Source organism: Carassius gibelio, chromosome A24, assembly GCF_023724105.1.
Source record: "Carassius gibelio isolate Cgi1373 ecotype wild population from Czech Republic chromosome A24, carGib1.2-hapl.c, whole genome shotgun sequence".
Lineage (NCBI taxonomy): Eukaryota > Metazoa > Chordata > Actinopteri > Cypriniformes > Cyprinidae > Carassius > Carassius gibelio.
In genome coordinates this window covers 15,965,341-15,989,593 of record NC_068394.1, presented here as the reverse complement: position 1 = coordinate 15,989,593, position 24,253 = coordinate 15,965,341, and the positions used below count along the sequence as shown (strand labels likewise).

At 39.7% G+C, this 24,253-nt stretch overlaps 1 protein-coding gene across 7 annotated transcripts in view; it reads left to right on the top strand.

Moving 5' to 3' along the window:
* Positions 1–24,253, top strand: part of LOC127946151 (ras-responsive element-binding protein 1) — a 45,894-nt gene that overhangs the window by 13,617 nt on the left and 8,024 nt on the right. For 2 of the 7 annotated variants that reach the window (XM_052542483.1, XM_052542484.1), the window contains exons 2-8: positions 4,918–5,009; positions 13,055–13,180; positions 14,295–14,524; positions 18,274–18,363; positions 18,522–18,685; positions 22,980–23,130; positions 23,220–23,362. In XM_052542483.1, the coding sequence (XP_052398443.1) occupies positions 13,057–13,180; positions 14,295–14,524; positions 18,274–18,363; positions 18,522–18,685; positions 22,980–23,130; positions 23,220–23,362 (902 nt within the window). In that variant the 5' untranslated portion in view covers positions 4,918–5,009; positions 13,055–13,056. Of the gene's footprint in view, positions 1–3,141; positions 3,749–4,917; positions 5,010–13,054; positions 13,181–14,294; positions 14,525–16,989; positions 17,043–17,591; positions 17,630–18,273; positions 18,364–18,521; positions 18,686–22,979; positions 23,131–23,219; positions 23,363–24,253 lie in introns of those variants that run through there. The other 5 variants (XM_052542485.1, XM_052542488.1, XM_052542482.1 and 2 more) reach the window with 5 other exon arrangements.

The window sequence follows — 24,253 nt, the reverse complement described above, 5'->3', positions numbered from 1 at the left end:
TCCTGTTGTTAGTCATATAACCATGAAAAATCAGTCAGCAGACAAAACTGGATGTGCTGTCTTGTCAGTGGTTGAGGCCAGCATCTTTGCAAATTCGTCTAGGAAGCAGAAAATCATGAATAAGGAGAAAATAATTGGGGTTGGTGACGTGTCTGCTTTTGCCTTCTTTGGTTTGATGGGCTAATGCTATTCTCTGTTCTGCTCTAACATAAACCATCATCTGTAAAAGGAACCCAAGCCTCACTGGAGTTTCCACATGTTGCCACACAATGGCTGGTCAGATGATTTCAATTTTCTATGTCTTTGCTTTTGATTGCATTGCTGGCACTTCTGCAGACTGATTAGGAAACATACTGAGGGCTGCTGTACTAAAAATTACCATACTATTGGTATTACAATATTTTTCTGGATGTGGAAATTGCATAGTACCATTGTGTTTTGCAGACCTTATGATGGTAAAACCATTGCATTCTTCAAAGCAAGTATGTGGTGCATTCTCCACGTTGTCACAAGGGGCGCTGTAACAAACATTAACCTAAGATGTCTTCTTCTATGCTCATTTTTGCTTTTCAAGTCATGGTTTAGCAACCATTTGAAGATAACTGTTTAATAATAAACTCTTATTATTTAGGAAGCTTAATAAAAACACTAGGGCTGGGATAATAAAACTATGCATCGCAAATTGAGAAATGTTTCTGAAATTTTCGGAATGCATCGCGATTCTGTCTTGAATCGATTCTGAGCTTAGTTCTTAACAGCAGATAGCACTGCGCGCTTTAGAAAATAGAAATAGTTGTATTCTGCTGCTTCAGGTTCCTTACACATGCACCACTTGAACCTAAAATAATCATTCATAAAGTTCAAAAAGGTTGAAGCAAAGTACAAGGATGCTCACAGTGGGCTGTGTTTGCATGAATTCTTTTATCATAAAAGCATAAATGTGCAAGTACATTTAAACACTTACATTACTCAGCCGAATGCACAAGTGCACATCTTCTGTAGCATTTGAGCGTTTGGTTAAAAACTAGCATAGAGAACCAGCTTTTGTTAACGGTGCTGGATGTAGGATTGACAACAGAGTGGTTGAACAAGGTATTGCAGTGCAAATTCAAAATATTGGAGAGTTTGTTTTTTTTGTTTTTCACCCAGCCTCTCCTCCTCAGCAGGTTGCCAGATTGACAACACCCAACAGGAACGAGCGCACTTGACAATGAATAAAATGAAATACACTGTTTTCCGCCAAGTGGCAGCCCGGGGGACTGAAAGACACTTGGGTAAACTGGCAGTGGGCGGGTTTCACAAACCAAAACAGAGACCAACATTCAGGCCCGAATGACTAGCATTGGTTTTCAGATAAAGATGTATGTTAACTTAGCATGTTTCTTAAAAATCTGCTTAAGTATCGATTTGAGAGAGAATCACGATGCATTCCGAAAATCTCAGAATCGATCAATAAATCACGATGCATCCTTTTATTGTGCCAGCCCTAGTCGACACAATCAAATTAATGGCATAGACTGCCCCCTCGAGTACTGGAGGTTAATTACGTTGAGTTAAAATGAATGTAAATTATATAATCGGATGGCTTTATTTCACTGGCTTGGCTGTGCATTTACATCTCCGTGGGACTGTGTTTCTGGTCCAAGGCCCACTTCTGATGGGAATGCTTGCAAAAAACAGACCTCAGGGTGGTGCAGGTTCTGGTAACTCCCTTCACCCATCCTCCGGCCCCCCTTTCTCCCTCTCTGTGTCTCTGGTGTTTAGTAGAAACAAAGCAAACAAGTCAGGGAGTGAGCAGTTAACTCAGTGAGGTCTTTCAAGCATCGAATGAGCAAACTGGCCTGTCCCGTTTGTCCAGATTCTCACCTCGCTCTTTATCTGTGCCACCTTGCCTGCTCTTCTCATTCATCAGTTTTTTTTTTTCATCCCTTTCTTTTAAACTCTACACCTTCCTGTTTTTGCGTCAGGTCCCATCTCCTGTCTGCCTTTCACTGGTTTTTATCTTGGCCTCTCGCTATTGAAACTGATATTGAGGGGCGATGTGCTAGGCAGAAAGCAGCGCTATCTCAGCGCGCCAACTGCTCTCAAACTCGTCGGTTCCTGCACTTGTCCGTGCCTGTCATCCAGCCCTGAAACAGAGCAGTAGCATTCTTTCACACACACACACACACACACACGGAGGCGGAGGTAATCACATAGTATGCATACACAAACAGGTTTAACCCAAAAATGGATGCAGCCAATACTGCACTCATTCAACACAAATTCAGCTTGAATCAAACTGTTTCCTGGCACAGAGGAATGAAATGTATCCTGTAGCAGTTAATTGTGGTTCATCGTCAGGCATCTCTCTATTTTTTTTTTTTTTTTTGCAGCTGCTTTAACTTTTTCTCAACAAACTATTTGTTGAAGTCTGAATCTAGTGACTCATCTAATTAGCTGTGTTCACAAAGGAAGTCTCACTATTACTTTTTAACTTCTGCACTTGTGCTTCAGTAATTAATGGCAATGATAGCAAATTAACCCACAGCAGGACAGACAAAATCACACGACTATTTTCACGTGTATATAAGAATCACTAAATATTTTTCATGTTTTTTCGAGTCTCTTCTGCTCACCAGGCCTGCATTAATCTGATCAAAAATATTATTACAATTTAGAACAACAGTTTTCTGTTTTGATTTATCCTTATGATGATGGCAACACTGAATATTCAATTGATCCTTTGGCAGAAATCATTGTAATATGCTTATTAGGTGCTCAAAAAACATTTATTATTATCGATGTTGAAAACCATTTGTGCTGCTTCAGATTTCTGTGATACAGGTTTGCAGGAGTCTTTGAATATACAGTCCAAAAGAAGAGCATTTATTTGAAATATAATATTTTTGTAAACTTATAAAATGATTCACTGTGACTTTTCATCAGTTAAATGCATCCTTGCTTGAAATAAAAGTTTTTTTTTTAAATTATTATTAATTGTACTGACCCTAAACTTTTATATTTAATGAAAATATGCATTAAAATAAGTTAATGAAAACTTAATTACATAGACTTTGGCGCAATATGGAAGCACTTGCTCCGAATGTATTACCTTTTTTTGTATATATACACTTTAATAAAATATATATACTTTATAAAATACACTTTAAATCACACTGGTAATGCATCTGGGAGGCTGGCTGTGTCAAACATTTCTGGCCTGCTCATTCGCTGATGTATTACCCACTTTGCTTCTCCTTTTGTTTTATCATTTTTTTTCTGACTGTTGTGCAATTCACACCAAAGCCAATAACCGTTGCTGAATACAGTCAGTGTCCGGTCATCATCATCAGAGCAGAGACACGCAGGCTGTGTGGGTTTCAGGGGGGCATACGTACACACACACACACACACACACACACACACTGACGTGGCTAAAGACCACAGCAGCCTAAAATGTCTCCTCCAGCAGGCCATTATACCTGCCTCTGTGCCTCTCAATTAGACAGTCTTACCAGCCGCTAATCTGATAATCTCTGTCCTGTCTCTCTCATCCCATCCTCCATCTCTCCTTCACTCGTCTCTCCATCTCCTCTCCATCCCCCACCACCAACGGAGAAGTTTCCTGTGAACTTTTTATGGTCATCTGTCTTCAGTCAGTTGTGTCCCTCTCTCCCTCTCTCTAATTTAAAGACACACGCTCCATCACACTCTCTGCACGTCTCCTCTCTTTTGAAAAGCTCCTTCACAAAGAGGATAAAGCTGCGTAAGTCTCTCCTCCTCTTCGTCTGTGCATCTCTGTATCTCTCCATCACGTCTGCGGACGGCTGACAGACGTTAAACGGGCCAATCACTGATTAGTGATGCAACAAAAGATGCTGAAAAACGTCTTACTGTGTTAATTAGGAGCAGGCCTAGACAGATTGTGCAACGTTTTCCAATGCTGATTTTCCCAAAATAATACAGTTTATTTAAAAATTAGGTAATGTCAGAAGTATTATAACTGTACTATTGTAAAATATTAGTAATAAAATACTAGTCTTCTAACAAATAAGTCATTTAGCAAGTTTTTTTTTTCTGTTTATGTTTTTAGCAGCTGCCAGTTAAAAATAGTCTACTCTTAATACTGACAATGTTATCACATAAAGCTAAATAGAAATAGGGTGTATAAGCAAAAATATATTATGGCAATATTCTTAATTCTAGATAACAATACACTAAAGCTGGGGGTCAAACTTTTACAATTTTTGAATTTTTGAATTTTTTTTTTTAACTTTTGAATTTAAAAAAATAGTTATCAATAATGTTTCTTCATATATTGTGAAATATTACAATTTAAAATATCTTTTTAAAATAAAAAAAGTGTATGTGTGTGTATATATATATGTGTGTGTGTGTGTATGTATGTATGTATGTATGGATGTGTATGTTATTTTCTGGTCAAGAAAAATGTATTGTCAATTTCATACCAGTTTGAATTATTCTGACAAACCCTTCACCAAATCATCCAGAGTTTGTGAGTCTTTTGGATGAATCGTTTGAAGAATCCCCTTCATGAGAACCAGGTGCTTGTGAATCGGACCAAAATAGAAGTGATACTCAGACATTTATAGCAACTGACAAACAGACACTCAAGGGAACTGTGATTTCTAGAGCTTACACTACTAACGTGTCTTTGACTCAAAGCAGCTTTTTGATGCGAGTTAAATTGTGCCATGACTGCAGGTCAAACTCCAGCCACTGAGATCCAGATCGTATGTAAGAACGGGTCATTTCATAGGGCTGTGATTCAACACAGAAGCAATGTTTGCAATGCTTTTATTACTTTATAACAGATTTCAAGGTCAAAAGTCTCATCCCGAAAGAAAGTGCATGTGTGTGTGTGTGTTTTCATAGGTATGCATATTAAACTCCCTGTTTGTGGTCTCCCTGCAGTGTGAGCAGTGGTTGCTGACACACGAGGTGCACTGCGGTCCCTCTTCAAACCCAGAACGGCTGCAGAATAAGACAACCTCGTCTGAGGACGGGTAAATATACCTCACTGTCCGGTCCAAGCCGAACCGAGGCTGTCTGTCCGCGTGAGCATCCTGACTGTTTGCACATGCAGCATGGATACCTGCTTGTCAAGTCCCGTCCACAAGTTTCACTCGAAACTTTGAGCTTTATCTCTCCTTCTTTTATTTCATCATTTCATGCACATGTCTGTTCATCCTCACTGTTTTACAGTCACAGCACATCTCACACTCCACACATCATTGACTCGCATTCCTTTGCTCTGTCATTCATCAGATTTTTTTGTTTTTTTTTTTTGCAGTGTGCATGCGGCCCATTACTGCAAAAACAGTGAAGCTAGCCACTGCTTAATAGGCTTCTGATCCTTTTGAAATTGAGTTTGGTATACAAAACAATGTTCAAATCTACTATTTGGGAAGTCACAGTTTATTACTTTACTTTATAAAAGCACAGAAACTTTTAAGCTTGAACTTTGTAATCTGCTTTCAGCTCTTCAGATGTCGCATGCACTTAATTTAACTGCTAACGTGCGCTGCATGAAGCTGTGGTCTATCAGTGTTGTGTTGTCTTGTTTTAAGACACTTTTAATCATGGACATGGCTTTGCATCAAGATGCACGGAGGAATCTGAAAAATGTGTTTGTGTTTGTTGCGTTGAAGAAAAAGAATGCAAGTAGATGTAAAGACAAAATACCAGACAAAGGCCAGACTTAAAACTAAATGCAGAACAGGCATTGATAATGGAAAAACATCAAAGATAAAAATAGAGACTACCATTGTGGTGACTATTTTTAATTCTATGTACTTGTAAAATTGAGTTTTATTTGTTCCCATTAGGTAATGCACCATGAGCTAACTAATGATGAGCAAACAATGCACACTTGTATTTTTATTAAATATGGTCATTATGTACTATCATGGTTCAAAATGTATTGCTCATGTTAGTAAATACATTAACTAAAGGTAACAAAAGGTAATTTCAAATTAGTTAATACATGAGGTGTACACTCTTTTTTGCATTTGTTAATGTATGTTAATGTTAATTTTATTATACACAGTTGCAAATTATGTTGGTAATAATTCATGTTTTTTCCATAATATATTAATTAATTTAATGTGTATTCACATTGTGGATTCATTGTTATTTTGTGTTAACAATTGCATTAACAAATAGAACCTTATTGTAAAGATGAAACATGGTAAAAAGTATCTTATAAATAAGTGTGCCCGGTATATTTTTTATTCGTCTAGATTGTTCATTGTAAAGTTTGTTCAAGTTGCTAGCTACGTTTCCCTTTCCTCGTTCTGAAGTGTTCTCAGGTAGCAGGGTCAAAGGTCAACATTCTCTTCTGTAAAGCAGCTGTGTTATCTAGGTGAAAGAATGATGCTCCGAAAAGACACACATTCTTTTGCACAAAATAAATGGCAGAATTACAGCGTTATACTTCGGAACAAGCGGCCTCTGACTGCCATTTCACAGTTTAGATTGTTACTTTGAATGTTTAGTGTTCAGATAACTGACTCCGAGCGCTCCTGTGAGTCATGACCTGTTGCTCAAGACGCTCTATTGAGCGCCCGCAGTCTCCCGTGCTCAGACTTGTGGCGCATTTGGTGAAAGTCACGGAACAGGACCAAACGGTTTATCACATACTGGTAGGGCATGTGACAGTGATGATAAAATGCATTAGATGTCACCAAGATAAAGGTTAGTAACACACACAGATCGAAAAAAAGTCACCTTTTCTGCTCTGTGAGACTGTTCCATTATGGTACAATACGGTAAGACGATGAGCTGGTGCTGATGCATGGTTGTGTGGGCCTGAGAGGCCTCTTTGTGAGGTGAGGAAGTCCATCATCCACCAAAAACCTGTTCGAGTGTCTGCATAGATGGAGCGACCAGGATTCCACCATAAACAACACCCGCACAAAAAGACTTCAGCTTGTGGTAAACATTGCATTAAAACAACTGAGATTCACAGTGTTGGAGAACAGGAGTGTTAGACGACAATAAAAGGTTAAAACCAGACTACATCGATTTGAAAAATGTCAGAAGAAAGCATTACTCATCTGATGCTGAAAGGTCTGTGTGTTTGTGCTCAGCCACTTGTTTTTTGCTTAGCATATCTGTTTCTGTTCTGCTCTTGGTGCACTGAACTGATTTTATAGAGGAAGTATTTAATAAGAGGTCTGTTTTTCTCACACTACTAGATTAGGCTGTTTAGGTCACAAGGAAACAGTTGCAGAATCGTGATGTTTTAATATGTTGTCCGGTAGGTCTTGGTTAGTTGATTTCAAGTTTACTCTCGGTAACGTCCTCACATATCTGAAAAATGACAGAAACACATCCTCTCTAAACCAGAAAATGTAGAGTCATCAACATACTGCCATGAAGCTCACAGGAGCGTTGAGGTCTGCACATTTCCTGTCATTTATCGACTTTTAGGCTTTGCAAAATGCTTTTTTCTGTTACTTTAAAAACATTGCATCACAAAAATAGTCTAAGGGATTTATATTGAAACACAAGGGAAGAAAATATACGTCTTATTAATCTTTATTGGAAAGCTGGTGACAAACATGGGTACTAAAACATGTCAAGAGACTGTTCTGCATCGTTGCGCTGCGGTCCATCTAACTGAATGTCCCTAAAAGTGCATCTAAATTTGTGGACTTGCAGTGTTGGATCAATAATTGGATCAGCTTAAAGTCACCATGAAACGATTGCAACAGTTACCAAACAACACTTTCTACAATCCAACCGCAATTTCCATTCATGCCAACTTATGTTTGCCACTTAATTAATGCTTTTAATTGTCTTTGTGGATCAGGTGACGGGATTTGCCAGATTGTGGTGATTTTCATAGAGGATGGCCACACAGAGGAGAATGTCGACATTTCTTTTGACTTCAGATGGGGTTTAAAAGGTCCCGCTGTGTTTTGCCTCAGCACATTGTTAGTTCAGTAGGCCATTACGTAAAGTTCAGAGGCTTATTCCCCTTTGAGCCAATGCTTGTGTAATACCCAACAGACACCTCAAGGGTGAATGACTTTCAAATGAGTGATTTACGTGAGTAAGAGAGGGAGCACTAGTAATATTCCTTCCACTCTGTCCTAGTTTGGCCCCAGACCCAACCCCCTGTCTCTTGGTCTCTGTAAACACAGTGCTCTACTGATACCCTGATCTTTGCCCTCAGAGAGTAAGAGAGACAGAACGTGAAAAGTTCAAGCTGGCGAACTGCACTCCAGGCCATAACTGGTGACCAAACATTGACTGAATTTTGTGTGTGAGGTTTTGTTTAACTCGGTCTGGCGAGTCCGGACAGGATATCTGCTCGTGGAAGGGGCGGAGGAAGGCCCCAGTCACTCGGGAGTCACTGATTGGGAGGAAGGAAGATGCAAACGGCTACTAGGAATCTTTTCTTGTACACTAAAAGCTTTGGGCAGTAAGTGTACAGGAGTTGTAGCTTCCTTCCTCTACCGCTTCATCTGTTTATCCGCTTATTTCACACATGAGACCAGATTTCTCCTGTTTCCTCTTGAGCGCTGTGATGTCAACGAAGACACTGGAGGATGTAATAGACAGCCAACATATGGCCACCCCCTCGCAACCCCCTCGCCTTGACCTATTCTCAGTTTAACCACAAAGCAAACTAGTCCCTTTTTTTAACTTTCTCTCACTCAGGGAAATCATTTATATATTTATCCTCTCCTTTCCCTTTATAAAAGCCTTTCAAGGCCTCTTCCCACCAGTGAACAGAGAATCGGCGCTACGGTCGCTCCAGATCTGTTTGCTTTTGAAGTGCACGTGTCATTTTTGGCAGTTTGGCTCGGAGCTGTTGTCTGAGAGCCATCCTCGCATGCCCAACCCACTCGCTCCGTCATTTGCATCCCAGAATGCAGGCCAATCGCTTTAATAAGAGCTTCTACTGAATGTAAGCTAGAGCTATCGGCATCTTACGAGGGAGTAAAAGGTCTTGTCTGCATTGGCAGCATTGTGGCTTGAGTGAATACTTTGGCTTTAGGCCCAAGTTTTAATGTAAATTTAGATTAGGAATGCTTCTCAAATAAATAGGCAGGTGCTATTTGGACTTGTCAGCATCATATGTGTGTCTCATGGGAAAGTAGACAGAAGGACAAGCCGCTGATCATTTCAAATCGAACTGAAACCAACTTTTTTTTCTTTAACAGATTGCTCATTTGTGTTGCTGTGTTGCAACCAGTCGTTCTCAAAAAATGTTTGGTCTTAGTTTAAGGTCCAGGTCTCACTATTAACTATGACTTTTGCCATAATAAACTCCTAATATGCGGCTTATTAATAGTTAGTAAGGTAGTTGTTCGGTTAAAGTATGGAAAAGTATCAAATGTATGGTCCTGCAGAATAAGTCATTAATATGTGCGTTATACATACTAATAAACAGCCAATATGCAAGTAATATGCATGCCATTTAATACTGAGGATTTGTCCTTAAAATAAAGTGTTACCAATTAAAATAAATTGGAGTTGGAGAAGTTTGGGGGTGAATTAAAAAAATACATACCTTGATTTTTAGTTGTTTTAGCTAGTTTATAGCTTAGTCTGGTTTAAGACTGATTTGATTTGAGTTTACTAGTGTCAACTATTAATATATTAGCTAGCATCTATGCAATGCAAGGCCTGCACAAATGGATGTATGCAGAAATACAATAATTTGAGCCTACAGCATATTCGTTTAGTTAATATTTCATCTAATTTCGTAATGCCTCAATTGAGATTTTGCAGTGGTTCTGGGCTTATTCCAACCCACACCCTGTTGTCAAACATTTTTTTGGTTTGAAAGAAATGCTATCAGTGTAGTCCGTGTCTTAATATTACTAAATTTGATTATGATTTTTAGAATATTTTACACCATTGTAAAGTAGTTTCTGTAATTTTAAAAGGTAAGCATTTACATTTTAGAATAGCTTTGAGGATATTTGAAGAAGTTTATGTAGGATGAGTCAAGAAAAGCAGTGAGGGACAGATGGGAGACGAAACAAGATGGAGAGACACAGAGAAAGGGAGCAGCAGAGGCGTTCTTGCTTGCTCGGTTTGGCAGTGAGGACTTTTCCACTCTTGTGTGCTTCTGACTGACACACAAACACTTAAAAAGCTCACATACGGTCATACACAAATGCACACGCAGGCACAACCATAACATATTCTCTCCTCATAGTCTCCCAAAATCACCTCTGCTTTCCCACAGTTTGTCTTTTGTTTGGCTTGTTTTAACAAGGATGTGCAAGAATCTTTTTCTGTCGTGTGTGTGTGTGTGCAGGAAAGTGAGAGTGATGGTTGGGAACAGATGTAGTAACAGCAGCCCCCCCGACTCCCTCCACCCGCACTATCTCTCCTTATGACAAGTACAGCTCTTTCTCACTCACTCTCGCCCCAGACCCCCACCCCAAATCCTTGCACAACTCGAAACCTGCCCTGCTGTTGTGTAATCCCTGGTCTTTCTACCTCTAATCATCAACAGAACCCAACAGTATCATGCTCAACTTTCCACACCCATCTCTACTAATACAGGTTTTCTCACCTCTCTCTTTTCTCTCTGTCCTCTTCTTCTGTTCAGCATCTTTCTGGTTTTCTCAGTTAGGCTTTCTCCGTTCTTTCTTTAATCAAACATAATTGAAGACGAGTAAAAGTAAAATCTTCTAAAAAACGAGTAAAATCTAAGGCTAATGTTAGACATCATTATTCGCCCAGAGTGAAGATTTAGTCGCATTGTAGAGGGTTGTTAAATTTGTCAATTAAAGGGATACTCCACCCCAAAATGAAAATTGTCATTCATCTTTTACCCCCATGTTGTTCCAAACCTGTAAAAGCTGTGTTCGTTTTCTGATCACAATTTAAGATATTTTGGATGAAAACTGGGAGGCTGTGACTGTCCCATAGACTGTCAAGTATCTTACACCGTCAAGGTCCAGAAAATTATGAAAAACATGGTCAGAATAGTCCATCTGGCATCAGTGGTTCAATCTGAATTTTATGAAGCGACAAGGATACTTTTTGTATGCAAAGAAAACAAAAAAAATACTTTATTCAGCAGTTTGTCTCCTCTGTGTCTCTCTGCATTACTGTAGCTTCATTTTGGGGAACATCCGCTGAACACAAGCAGTGTATGCTCTTCTGTGTCAGCCGTGCCAAAATGATAGGTTTTCTACATGTATTTACGCATTGATTTGAATGAAAACAGTGCATCCGTCCAGCGTACGCTGCTTGCGTCCAGCACATATTCTCCAAAATGGCATTTGGGACTAAGAGATGAAAGACAAAATTTTCATTTTGGGGTGGAGCATCCATTTAATCCGCGGATCTCATGCGTGCCAAACCATTGGGTCCTGGTCTGTACGGATCACGGATCAACTACGATCCATTCAAGCCCAAGTAAAAAGTAATAACGTTTTCTTTACACATCTCAATCAACAAAAAAGTGTTTAAGTGTCTTTCTAGTTAAAAAAAACTTTTACCAATATCATGAATTAACCCATACATATCACCATACATGTTTGAGATTTTACCACCTGAACTAAACTGCTTTATCATGAAAAGGCTGAATTAGCTGATACCTGATAAATGACATGGATTAAATCTGGATGTACACATCATCCATGTTGCCATTGGGCCTATTATATTATTTTAATGCATTTATGGTCTTTTTCTCAATTGGATAGCTATCTGATAAAAGAAAACACTTGAAGTGGCCAAGTGTAAACAGGCCTGTTGTCATGTGACCTATCAACATTAGTTGTCACTTCACTGCCATCCACAAATCCTCTCCTGTAGCCTCATGGGATTCATCCCTATGTGTTCATCAAATGCACACTTCAGAAATACTTGGTCATCCATTTTCTTCGGGGTTTTTTTTTTTTTTTTTTTTTTTTTTGCAGAAAACTACAAATTCTGACACACTAAGGGTCTACAGAGGTCTTTTCGATGATGATTTATTGTCATTATTTTGAAGCGTAAGGACTCAGAAGTAGGGCACTATCTGTATTTAGCAGTAGTTGTGTCTAATCGAGTGCATTCAGTACTTGGGTAGCAGGCTGTTTCTGGAGGATTTTGGTTTACCTCCATTTGGCTACAAGGCACATGTGAAGTTTCTCCGGTTAGTGCAGAGTTTGTCCCCCTGATCATATCTACCATGTTGTTATGGTCCAGCCAAAAGCAGACCCGTTGTCCAACTGCATTGTCACACACGCTTGCATTTCTTTATCCTCTCTCCAAAAGAGGAATTGACCCAGACCCCAGAGGAGCTTCCTGTGTGGCTGTGGATGGGAAAAGAGAGAATCTCTTTCTTTTCTCCATCATTTTCCCTCCTATATCTTTCCTCTTGACAACTGTTCCAACTCTCCCTTCCTCATGTTAACACATTATCAGTCTCTTTTAGTCATTAGCACACTTATTAAATCATAACCAACACTTAGAGTGCTGCTTTTTAGGTCGATGTACCTCTAAGCATCTCCCTCGGGAATGAACCCCTCATGACCTTCCCCTCTTAAAAGTAGCGCTTAGACCCCCCTGCTCATCCAGATTAGCATCTACAGCCATCTGCCATGCTGGTGCCCACCAAAGCAGAGATTTTCCTGTGTGGTCGTCTGTAGTTCTCAATAAATCAGATGAAACCAATCATGGTTTCGTAGGCCACACCTATGATGTTGCCAGTTGTTTCAGCCAATCAGATCTCTGTCTTTTCTTAAATTTCGTTAGAACTTCATAGTCAGCTATGGCATCACACGATGACTCTTACACACTTGCACTGGGCAGACTTGTGTGTTCATGAGCCGGGCAAGCGCGCTCTGCAGACAGAAAGAAAACGTGTACCGTGCCTCATCTGGAGAACACACGTTATGTTCCACTGATTGTATCAAGTAGTATGTAGTGTACACGCTGAAAAATTTCCCATTCTTCCAGTCATTTTTGCCCCCTGTTCTCCATCTAGGTCTTTTAAATGTAAAATTTACTATGAGATATAAGCTGTTCTTCCTGTGCACTCAAAGCACCCATGGTTTATTTGCGTATGATTTATTTATTTTTTTCATAGTTATGGAAAATTCAACGGAGGAGAAAAGAACAGAATCTGCAAATTGCACCCTCATTAAGGAGGAGGCGGAGCAAAGCGATGAGCGCCAGAGCCCCGCCCCCACAGGAACACAAACAGCACACACAGGTAGAAATCTGTCAGTCCCCCATCTATTGATCCATCTTACATACCTTCTATCCATCATCGTTCATTCTCTTTTGATCACTTGTTCTTTCACTCTATCTAAAGCTCTATCCATCCATCTTTCTATTGATTATTAATTCTATCATCTATCCATCCATCAGTTGTGTTCAGTTTTTTTGTTCTTTCACTCAGTCTGCTACTCTTATCTTTCACTCTATCCATGTATCATTTTATCATCCATGCCGCGTTTTATTACTCTTATCTTTCTATCCATTGTTCCTTCTATCTATTGCTCTATCATCTTTCTATCCATTGTTGCTTCTGTCTATCATTGTATCATCTTTGTATCATCTATCCCAGCTCTATCCATCCATTGTTTTATGTCTATTAGAGCCTGATTTTATCGGCCGATATTAGCCTGTCACAGATATATCGGTATCGATGAATATGCCACAGATATAAAAAATGGTTAGAAAATAAAACTCAGATAAAATGCTTGTAAATGGTGTAATCACGTAGTTTGTCCAGCAGACTGCAGTCCATTGTTTGCTACTGATGACCTGTACACGTTACATTCAAAGGACATTAAAGTTTGCGAGACTTAAATTTAAATTGTATTTATTTACAGCGGTATAATATGTCACACTTCACACTTCTCTAGTTGGTTAAAAATAAATAAACTCAGCATTACTGTTAAGTGCACTGATGTCAGACTCATTTGGGATAATAAAATTGTTGAATGCCCGGCCTCCATTACATATCTTTGTCACGTCATTATAAGGGTTTGATCCCCACATTTAAGTGATGATTGCAAAAAATTTGTTTATGTAGGCCTATACTGTACATATTCTGTTTATGTACATATAGTATTCTATATATTGTACCAGTCAAAAGTTTGGACACATGAATGGGAAAGTGTCTGAACTTTTGACTGGTACGATACTATAATAATATACACAAAGAATATTAGCCAAAATATCGATATAGGTGTTTTTTACTTCATAATATCGGTATTGGCCCCCAAAAACCCATATCGGTCAGGATCTAATCTATCTGTCTGTCTGTCTGTCTATCTATCTATCATTAAAATAATACAAAGAAATTAAAACATCCACAGAGGGTTCTGTCGGTGTAAAGGAGAAAGCAAACAAATGGGAGAATGGACAGAATGGAGTAGACGGAGAGATGGAGGAAGTCGATGGGGTGGACTTGTCTTCCATTAACTCCATGATGAGCACCGTGATGAAAGCAGCTCGGCTTAATGGCGGTGTAGACTCCGCCCACACCACGCCCAGTAAGGTGTCCGTCAAAAGCCCCAGCACCAACCGCAGTGGAAGAAAGACCCAGGTAAGACGTTACGAAGAATAAGAGTGAAAGTCTCATACATACTTGATAAATGTGATATCAGTAAATATACATATCTTTACATACAAAAAAAACAAAGTCAAGAACAAATCGTTCCTGTTTTTGAAAATAACTATTTGTTAATAAAACGCAAAATATATTTATGATTCTAACTCAACACCGAATGTCTCACAATAATTCATAATTTCAAAACTGACTCATTCCCCAAATGAATCAATCAGACGAGACATGGCAGTGTCCTTGGCTTCATCCCAGTTCACATACTTCTATTACCGTATTTTTCGGACTATAAGTCGCACCTGAGTATAAGTCGCATCAGTCCAAAAATACGTCATGATGAGGAAAAAAAACATATATAAGTCGCACTGGACTATAAGTCGCATTTATTTAGAACCAAGAGAAAACATTACCGTCTCCAGCCATGAGAGGGCGCTCTATGATGCTTAATGTAGGCTACAGAGCGCGGCTGTAGACGGTAATGTTTTTTCTCTTGATTAATTTTTAGTTCATTTCTCTTGGTTCATGTCAAATTAATTTTGCTAAGTCGCACCTGACTATAAGTCGCTGGACCAGTCAAACTATGAAAAAAAGTGCGACTTATAGTCCGGAAAATACGGTATACAAAAGTTTGTCCTGATGAGAAAGTTGGTAGTTTTAAATATGTAACCAGAGATTCCACCATTGTGGCTCATCACCACATCATTTTCCATTTTAGGTTAATGCATTTAAAAACACTGTGATCTACAGCAGGCACATTTTGCATATTACTTTTATTGTACTGTGATTACATAATATGCTAAATCTAATCTTGCACTATTTAGAATTAAAGTGAATTGGGATGCAGCATTAAATAATGAATAGCTGCTGCTTATATACATGTGTTTTCATGGTTAGAATGAAGTACAGGTGGGGAAGGACTTTATGGATGCTGCCATCCTGCTTTTAAACAGAAAGTGACAAATGGGCTTCTGGCATCTCAATCCACCTTTTGTCCATCCTGGCTGCATCACATGACTTCCATTAGAGCATGCAGTTCATGCCTTAACACCCCTGTGTGGGACAACAGGTGTCGCTTTTAACCCCTTAACACTCCTGTGGAACTGTGGGGGGAAGTTAAGTCTCTGAAGTTTTGGATCTAAACCCTCCTTAAGTGTGTTCCTCCCACTTTTGAAAGAGCATTGTTCTTATTTACATTCTGAAATTTTGGCTTTAGGACAGTAGCTATAAAACCTCAAGGATGTCAAATCTGGAGACCCGTATAGAAATTGGTGTGTGTGTGTGTGTCTTTTAGCCAGTATGCAGTGTTTCACCTGGGGAGGCTGTAGTCTAGTTCTCATGCCTCTTTCGCTCCTTTTGAGGAAAAGTAAAGAAGCTTATAGTCCGTTGTGTAATTTACTGGATTAACTGAGAATAAAGAGACGTGCCAAAGCACAGAACACACCAGACAGGTGCTGTTAAACACAAACAGGCTCGGACAAAAACTGGTAAAAAATAAAATGTTGCTAAGAGGTGTCTGCTCAGATGCACCCCGTGAATTATAACCAGTGGAAAAAAAATGGCATGTCACATGATCTTCAGAAATCATTCTAATATAATCATTTGCTGCTCAAGAGACATGTATTATTATCAGTGTTGAAATGATTTTGGATGTGTTTGTGGAAACCGTGATGTATAGGAAGTTTGTAACATTTATAAAAGTCTTAACCATCATTCTTAATGAAGTCAATATATCTTTACTGATTGAAAGTCTTAATTTATGCAAAAAAAAAAAAATTCCTGATCCAAAACCTGTGACCTGTGGAGTTTTTTAAGCAGGTCAGTATGACTCAGCGAATCGTGGCGATGAAATGAATGGAGACTTCCTTCTATGACGAAACTATCACTTCCAGTTAAGGTCAAAAAGCAAACGCTGTCTGTGAATGACACTTCCCCTCATAACATGCTGAATGGTAAATATGCTCAGCTTGAGCAGTCGGCACTCGCTGGTCCTGAACTGAAGCCAAGAGAGTCACCGAAGGAAAACAAGCCCTTCGCCAGCGTGCCACCAGAGGAAAAGGAAGTGCTCTTCTCTTCCTAGAGATGTTTTTGAAGATTCCACTCGTGTGTTTGTAGATCATGTGGGCGTCTGTTTAGGGCTGGATTTGTGATGACTCACACCTTCTCTTTATCTCCTTATAAATATCTAGTATGAGACGGCTACGCATTTATTTTGAGACATCATACAAGTAAGAGTACGTCATACAAACAGAAGAACAGGAACTGGTTGTCTCGCTGAGCGGGACAGTGCTGCTATGTTCACATTTAAAGGAATAGTCCCCCCAAATGAAAATTCGGTCCTCATTTACTCACCCTCAAGTTGTTCCAAACCTGTGTGTGTTTTTCTTCTTCTGTTGAACATAGAAGATATTTAGAGGATTGTGGCTAACCAAACATTTGTTTGTCCCCAGTGGGGACCAGAAACTGAAGAAAGAAACTCGTACAGGTTTGGAACAGTTTTAGGGTGAGTAAATCATGATCGAATTTTTATTTCAGTGTGTGTGGTGTCAGTTTACACAGATTTCCACACAAGGAGAAAGAGGAAATGGTTCTTTAAGATGCTCTACATGAAATATACAAACTCGAACAAAACATACTTGGAGGAGGAGAGGATTTCATTGATTTTACTCACAGTTCCTACACAGCAGATCTTCAGATGATCGATTGTTGTGTGTGTAAATGTGAGCTGTATTGCTGTGGTTTATGTGGAGCTGTGGAGTCTGTGCTCCGTGGCTGATGTAGTTCTGGGGTTGAGCAAGTGTTTACTTAACAGTGAATTTAGCTCAGTATCTCACACACACAACGTGTTCTGACAAGACACTCAAGGTCGGAAGACAAGGCCTCATTCCTCATATGGGTTTTTACCCACGCTGCTCAAATTATTTCTGAGTGTGCAAAATGATGAAAACAAGACTTTAAACCAAAACACTAGCTTTTGTTTAATAATGTAATATCACAGCTGAGTTTTATTATTTAATTTCTCTAATATGTTTTGTGGCTTTTATTCCATTAGCTCTGAGGCTAATCTACACTACTGTTCAAAAGTTTGGGGTCAGTATGAATTATTATTTTTTATTTTTGAATAGAAATTACACTTCATTTCAACAATTCATCCGAGAATAATGAAAAAAATATCACAGTTTCCACAAAAAATATTGGGCAGCACAATTATTTTCTAGATTGATGATAATCAGAAATGTTCCTTGAGCAGTAAATCATCATATTAAAATTATTTCTGAAGATCATGTGACACTGAAGACTGGAGGAATGATGCTGAAAATACAGCGGAGCATCACAGAAATAAACTACATGTTAAAATATATTCACATAGAAAACAGTCCTTTTAAATTGTAATAAAATTACACAATATTACTGTTTTTATTGAATTTTTTATCAAATAAATGCAACCTTGGTGAGCAGAACAGACTTTCAAAGAATGAGTTGACCAAAACAAGTGATTAAATAAACTTGAATAAAATAAATAACTTGACAAAATGAAGATACACATATGCACTTTAAAACATTTGCGCATCAAAGTCCCAAAAACTGCTTTTGTGTCAACGAGACGTCAATTTTGCGTCCTCGCCAAATCCCGTGCTTTGAAACACAAGCTTTTGTCACATAGTATAACACAATGCTCTGTGCATGCTGTAGAGATATATAACTACATGCGGTTCATCTCATATTTGTTCCAGGAAGCCAAAAATGAGAGTGGGTGTCTCGTCTGTCCACTGTGTGATAAGAGCTTTCAGACCCAACACCAGCTCACCATGCACATCCGCCAGGTAACATGCTCTTGTGATTAAAGTCAGCAAAGATGGCACAAAGTCAAGTGCCATCTGTCCGAGCGATTTCAGAAGCCACTTAGACAGGACAATATATTGAAGAGGCTGTAATGTTAATTAACCTATCGAGCTAGCTGACCCAATTGTCTTTTCTTCAGCACAACATTGATAGCGGGGCTTCGGACCACTCTTGCAGTATCTGTGGGAAGTCACTGAGCTCGGCTAGCTCTCTGGATCGTCACATGCTAGTGCACAGTGGAGAGAGACCCTACGAATGCTCTGTGTGCCATCAGACCTTCACCACCAATGGCAACATGCACAGGTCAGTCGGGGTTTTCAAACTAAAAATGATTTGCAATCTGGAGCAAATATGTGTCATTTTGGTTAAAGATACTACATTTTTTAAATAAAATTTATGAAGCTTCTTTCTATTTAATCCGTATTGATTAATTGTGCATTGATTTATTAAGTCAGTTCTGATTTCAAGTTCTCTTTCAGCTAATAAAGTGTAATTAACAAATTATTATTTTGACGAAGTTTTGAGGGCATGATTTCATACACGCACACCTTTGTAAACCATTGAATATTCAAACTCAACTGGTCTTAAATTCAGTGATAAACAGTAGTGAGTAACTGTACGTGTGATTTAAGGGAAGGGAGATGTGTGGGAGTAGCATGGCCATCCGCCCTAATGTTTCGTCATATCTTCTGTTTAACTACTGAATGAGCTGTAATCCTAAACTTAGCGCTGACTTTGTCTTGGTGGATTTAATGTTTGTTTGTAGCAAAATGAGTCATATGCAGTCATTTCATTGAGGCTTTCATGCCGATCTGATTTAAGCAGAACAGATTTGTCACTGGATATTAATTTCATGAAGAAATGTGAGTGGTGCTTAATTTGCCACCATGGGTGTTCTGGCTGATTGCCAGGATGTTGATTTGGGGTTGCTACAGTGTTTAAGTGGTTGCTAGTACATTTCTATGCAGTCGCAAGACTGTTCTGTGTGGTTGCTAGGGTGTTCTAGGGTTGCTAAGGTGTTTTAAGTGGTTTCTGTGGTGTTGTAGAGTTGCTATGGTGTTTTACCTGGTTATAAATGCATTGTTCTACAGCTTGCTAGGGTGTTCTAGAGTTGCTAAGGTTTTGTAAGTGGTTGCTAGGGTGTTCTAGAGTTGCTAAGGTTTTGTAAGTGGTTGCTAGGGTGTTCTAGAGTTGCTAAGGTTTTGTAAGTGGTTGCTAGGGTGTTCTAGAGTTGCTATGGTGTTTGTAAGTGGTTGCTAGGGTGTTCTAGAGTTGCTAACATGGTTTTGTAAGTGGTTGCTAGGGTGTTCTAGAGTTGCTGAGGTTTTGTAAGTGGTTGCTAGGGTGTTCTAGAGTTGCTATGGTGTTTGTAAGTGGTTGCTAGGGTGTTCTAGAGTTGCTAACATGGTTTTGTAAGTGGTTGCTAGGGTGTTCTAGAGTTGCTACGGTGTTGTAAGTGGTTGCTAGGGTGTTCTAGAGTTGCTACGGTGTTGTAAGTGGTTGCTATGGTGTTCTAGAGTTGCTAAGGTGTTGTAAGTGATTGCTATAGTGTTGTAGAGTTGCTCAGGTGTTTTACCTGGTTGTTAATGCATTGCTATACAGCTTGCTAGGGTGTTCTATGGTTGCTACGGTGTTGTAAGAGGTTGCTATGGTGTTGTAGAGGTGTCTACGGTGTTGTAAATGGTTGCTATGGTGTTCTATAGTTGCAAAGGTGTTTTAAGTGGTTGCTAGTCCATTGCTATACAGATGCAAGAGTGTTCTGGGTGGTTGCTAGGGTGTTCTATAGTTGCTAAGGTGTTTTAAGTGGTTGCTAGGGTTTTCTAGAGTTATTACAGTGTTTTTTGTGGTTGTTAATTGCTATACAGCTTGCTAGGGTGTTGTGAAGGTCTTCAAAATATTTGGTAGGGTGTTCTGGATGGTTGCCAAAAAAGGATTTTATTAATACATTAGAGGTTTTTTAACATCTCTAGCATAGATAGTGCAAGTTCCATTACATCTGATGTCCACATCCGTTTGTAAAAGCATCATTTGAGAAGTTGAATTGTTCAGAGACGTATGTTGGGCTTTTTAGAGAAGTGAAAGCTTGTTGGTTGATTACATCCCTCAGGCCTCACCCTGCCTTCGCTTGCGCTGAAGAGTTGCTCAGAGGATGAGTGCACCACTAAGATAAATGAAAAGGCGTTGTTTTGTTTATGTATGTTGGTGTTCATATAACGTGTGCTACCGCTGGGCTTCGTCAGCTCTGTAGCCTTGCTTTTGTTTAAGGAGAGCGAGCTTTGCAGGAAGTGAAGAGTGACTTTTTAAACACCTCCCCCACCCGTCGCTTCCCTCCAGTTTTGGTCATGGTATCTTCTCCCAGCAGGCCTTGCTGATGGAGGGGGTAAACATGAACTTCCTCCCAAGGTTGCGAAGGTTGATGGTGATGTGCATATGGGGGATCAGTGTGTGTGTGTTTGTGTGGACAGCTCTTAGCAGTTGTTAAAGGGCCCCTGGGTAAGATGGCTTGAATAAGCACTCTGTAAATTGCAGAAGTACAGTGAGATTGTAGGCCGGAATTGGAAATACTATGCTACGTTTGATTTGCATGGAATGTGTGGCTATGACGGATGTGAAGGGAATCTGGTTTTTCTACATCTGCTGTTAGTGTCCTGATAATATCTCATCTTTTCCATGGTATTTTATGAGGATAATTGTACTAATAATGGTTACAAGGGGGTTCTTGAATCATATGTAACTTTCAAAACTGCTTTTTGGTGTTCTGGAAATATGTTTTGTCCAGGGAACAATTGGTAGACTATGTTTTTAAACAACAGTACAATCCATTATACTATTCCTCACAGTCTCGTGTCAGATTCCTGTCACAGATTCCTGTCAAAAACAACTAACTATTGGCCTTACTAAAGTCTGTTGGACCAAGCTGAGCCCATTTTTTTTTTTTTTTAATATTCTGGTCTCTAGATATGGCTGGTTTTTTTTTTCAGCTGATGTCTTCTCATCACTCGTGTCTTTAGCATGAACAGTGCAGGACGATGTACATGCCAAGTTTAATTCAGTTCGTTCATAGTTTTCCCTATAAATATCAAGAAGCTTTTCATTCTAGAAATGAAACCTGATAACAAATATTTTAGCATGTTTTCAGTTCTGAAATGATAGTTTTGAGGCCTCATGTATGTCCAAGGTAGATGTCCATGTAGTTGACGAGGAGGCAGCCATCTTGTGCCAAAGCATCACATGGTTAGATGGGGGCTGCGAGAAGTCGAGTCACTGTTGCCTTGGAGAAAGTTCACCGCTTCACAGAGGAGAGTCAGAGTGCGTCCTGATTGGTTGCTCTTTTGCTTTTAGTTACACCACTGAACAGCCACAGGTTTGCAGGGGTGCCCTTGCTCTGACATTGCAACTTTCTGACACCACAGTGCCCTCTATCTGTGCTCTGTGGGAGCGCAATGGAACGCTTGGATTGGATGGAATGAACCTGTTTATGCATCAACAAGTTTTATGATCCTTTACAGATTAGCCAGCCTGCTCATGAAATGTCCATATTGACATCCTTCATTCAAGGACAGGAAACTTCAGTCTAGTGCAGTTAGAACAATGTTACAGCCTCATTACTCATTACATTTTAATTCAATTGAAACTCTGATTCAGTCATGCCATCAATATAAACTCGAATTAGTTTTTTCCAGAGGATAAGCTGTCATCCTATATGAGGTTACTGTGGTGATGATTTCCATCCAATCAAAGTTTGCTGACTTAGCAGTGCTGGTTTTCTGTGATTGGTCAGAGGCAAGGTCAGAGTCCAGAGCAGAGAGATATAACAGACTGTCAGGTCCTCACACGGGTGTCCAACATACTGCCTGCTATTAATAAACCACCGACTGACCAGAGTGAAAACTGAGACCTGCAAGACCATGGGATGTCTGACCTTTTTTACACTTGCACATGCATGTATACTTCCAAAGTACTTTCATGAGATAAACTTTTATAGGTACACAGATATAAACCCTTATTTAGAGCCCTTCCTGGATATTTGCTTCATTTGAAATTTGACCTTTGATTGTACAATAAATATAAATCTATCTGTCATATATAGTTATAAATTTAAAGTCTGCTTGAAACTTTTACTTGAGTCTGACATCTTTTTTATTTATCTTTATTGGACATCCAATTTCTCACTGGTTTCCTCAAGATTTCTCTCGATAATAGAGGATCAACTTCTTGCAACATTTCCGCTCTCTTTTCCGTTGATCTCTACCCGCCATCTTGGACTCACATAAGCACATATAGAGGCTGTGGGATAATTGCATGAGTTTCCAGACCATTAGTATCTTCCCATTGCAGTCCTTTCTGTTGGCTCCCAATGGGATGAACAGGGGTTCCTCTACACTAATTTCTACAGTATTATTCACAAGCTATTCATCCATCAAACAAGTGGAAGGCATCTGCAAATGTCTCTTCCAAGAAATTGTTCCACAATCATTAACCCTGTAGTTCCCAGGCATTTTTCAGAGAGCAGAATCATTTGTGATGCTCAATGTGAAAGCTGGTTTGTAAACGCACAAAATGCAGTTATAAAGCACACTCTTTTGTCTATTTTCAGACACATGAAGATCCACGACAAGGACTCTGCCAGCTCCATCCCCAACAGTCCAACTCTGTCTCCACCTAAGCGACGACGTCACTCTGCAGCCAAACGCAAACTAAGCCATGATGAAGATGGTGAGAAAACGGAGGAGACAGCCAGCAAAAAGGTAAGTGTAGCTCCACCATCTTTCCTGTGCCCTAAGATGGTGTTCTCAGATTGGGCTACAAATAGCTGACGGTGGCCTGTGTTTTGCAGGTCAAGGAGGATAGCATAGTAGATGAGCAGAGTTTGAACAGAGGACAGGATGAAGTCTTGACCTGTCCTATCTGCTTCAAGACCCTCACCTGCAGAAACGACTTCGATGCCCACGTGGAGACCCATCCTGACACAACTCTGAGGTATAAACCCATACATCAGTAGATTCAGTTCATTCAAAAGTGCTTCCAAAAACAATATGAACATGTAACACCAACACAAACACAAGAGAGGCATGAGTATAATTCAGGACCGAGAGGCTTAGTAACAAAATACTGTTTAGGGTTTGATAATGGAACAGTTCTGGCCCTTCCTACCTTCAGTTTTCCGTTCAGTATATTATAGCTGTCCATTAAGCCCAGACAGGAATGTTGTCCCTTTGTTCGAGGTGCGAGTTGTATTGCAGGGGGACGCCAGTAGCTGCGGCTGTAGGCTGGATCCCTGCAGTTGCCGGGAGATATAGTGGCATGCTTTGTGCTGGAAAAGTCATAATTTAACACATCCGAATACAGATGGCTCTTGCTTACAGACTATGCAAAGGGATTTTGTTTCAGTGAAATTTGGTGCATGTTAAAAACACGTTTGTTTGTCTTGTTGAGCAGGTTTGATCTTGACAGTTTGGAACTTTAATTGTTTTGCTTATTGAAATGTTATTCTGAAAAGTTGTTGGCCGAGAATGATCATACCGACATGACTGTAATCCTGTCGACGTGTCTCCCTCCCACTCGTGAGAGGCCTAAGAGGTTCTCCCCCCCCTCCCCCGCATATGGCCCCCAGGCTTAGGAAAGGGGAGTGGCAAATAGAGGAAAGAGGGAGAAATGGAGGGCGGGGGGGGGGTTAATAAGACACAGGAGGAGACTTCAGGAAGATGCATTCTGTAGGACATCTCTGTAGTAGTCTGTGCATGCATGTGTGTAAGATTGTAGCTGTATCCCTAGAGATGTCAGACTGCAGAATATTCCTCTAAACTCACCTTAACCAATGGGTTGCTCCTCTGGTTAATGGATAGCTGTATTGCATGGCTCTGGGAGAAG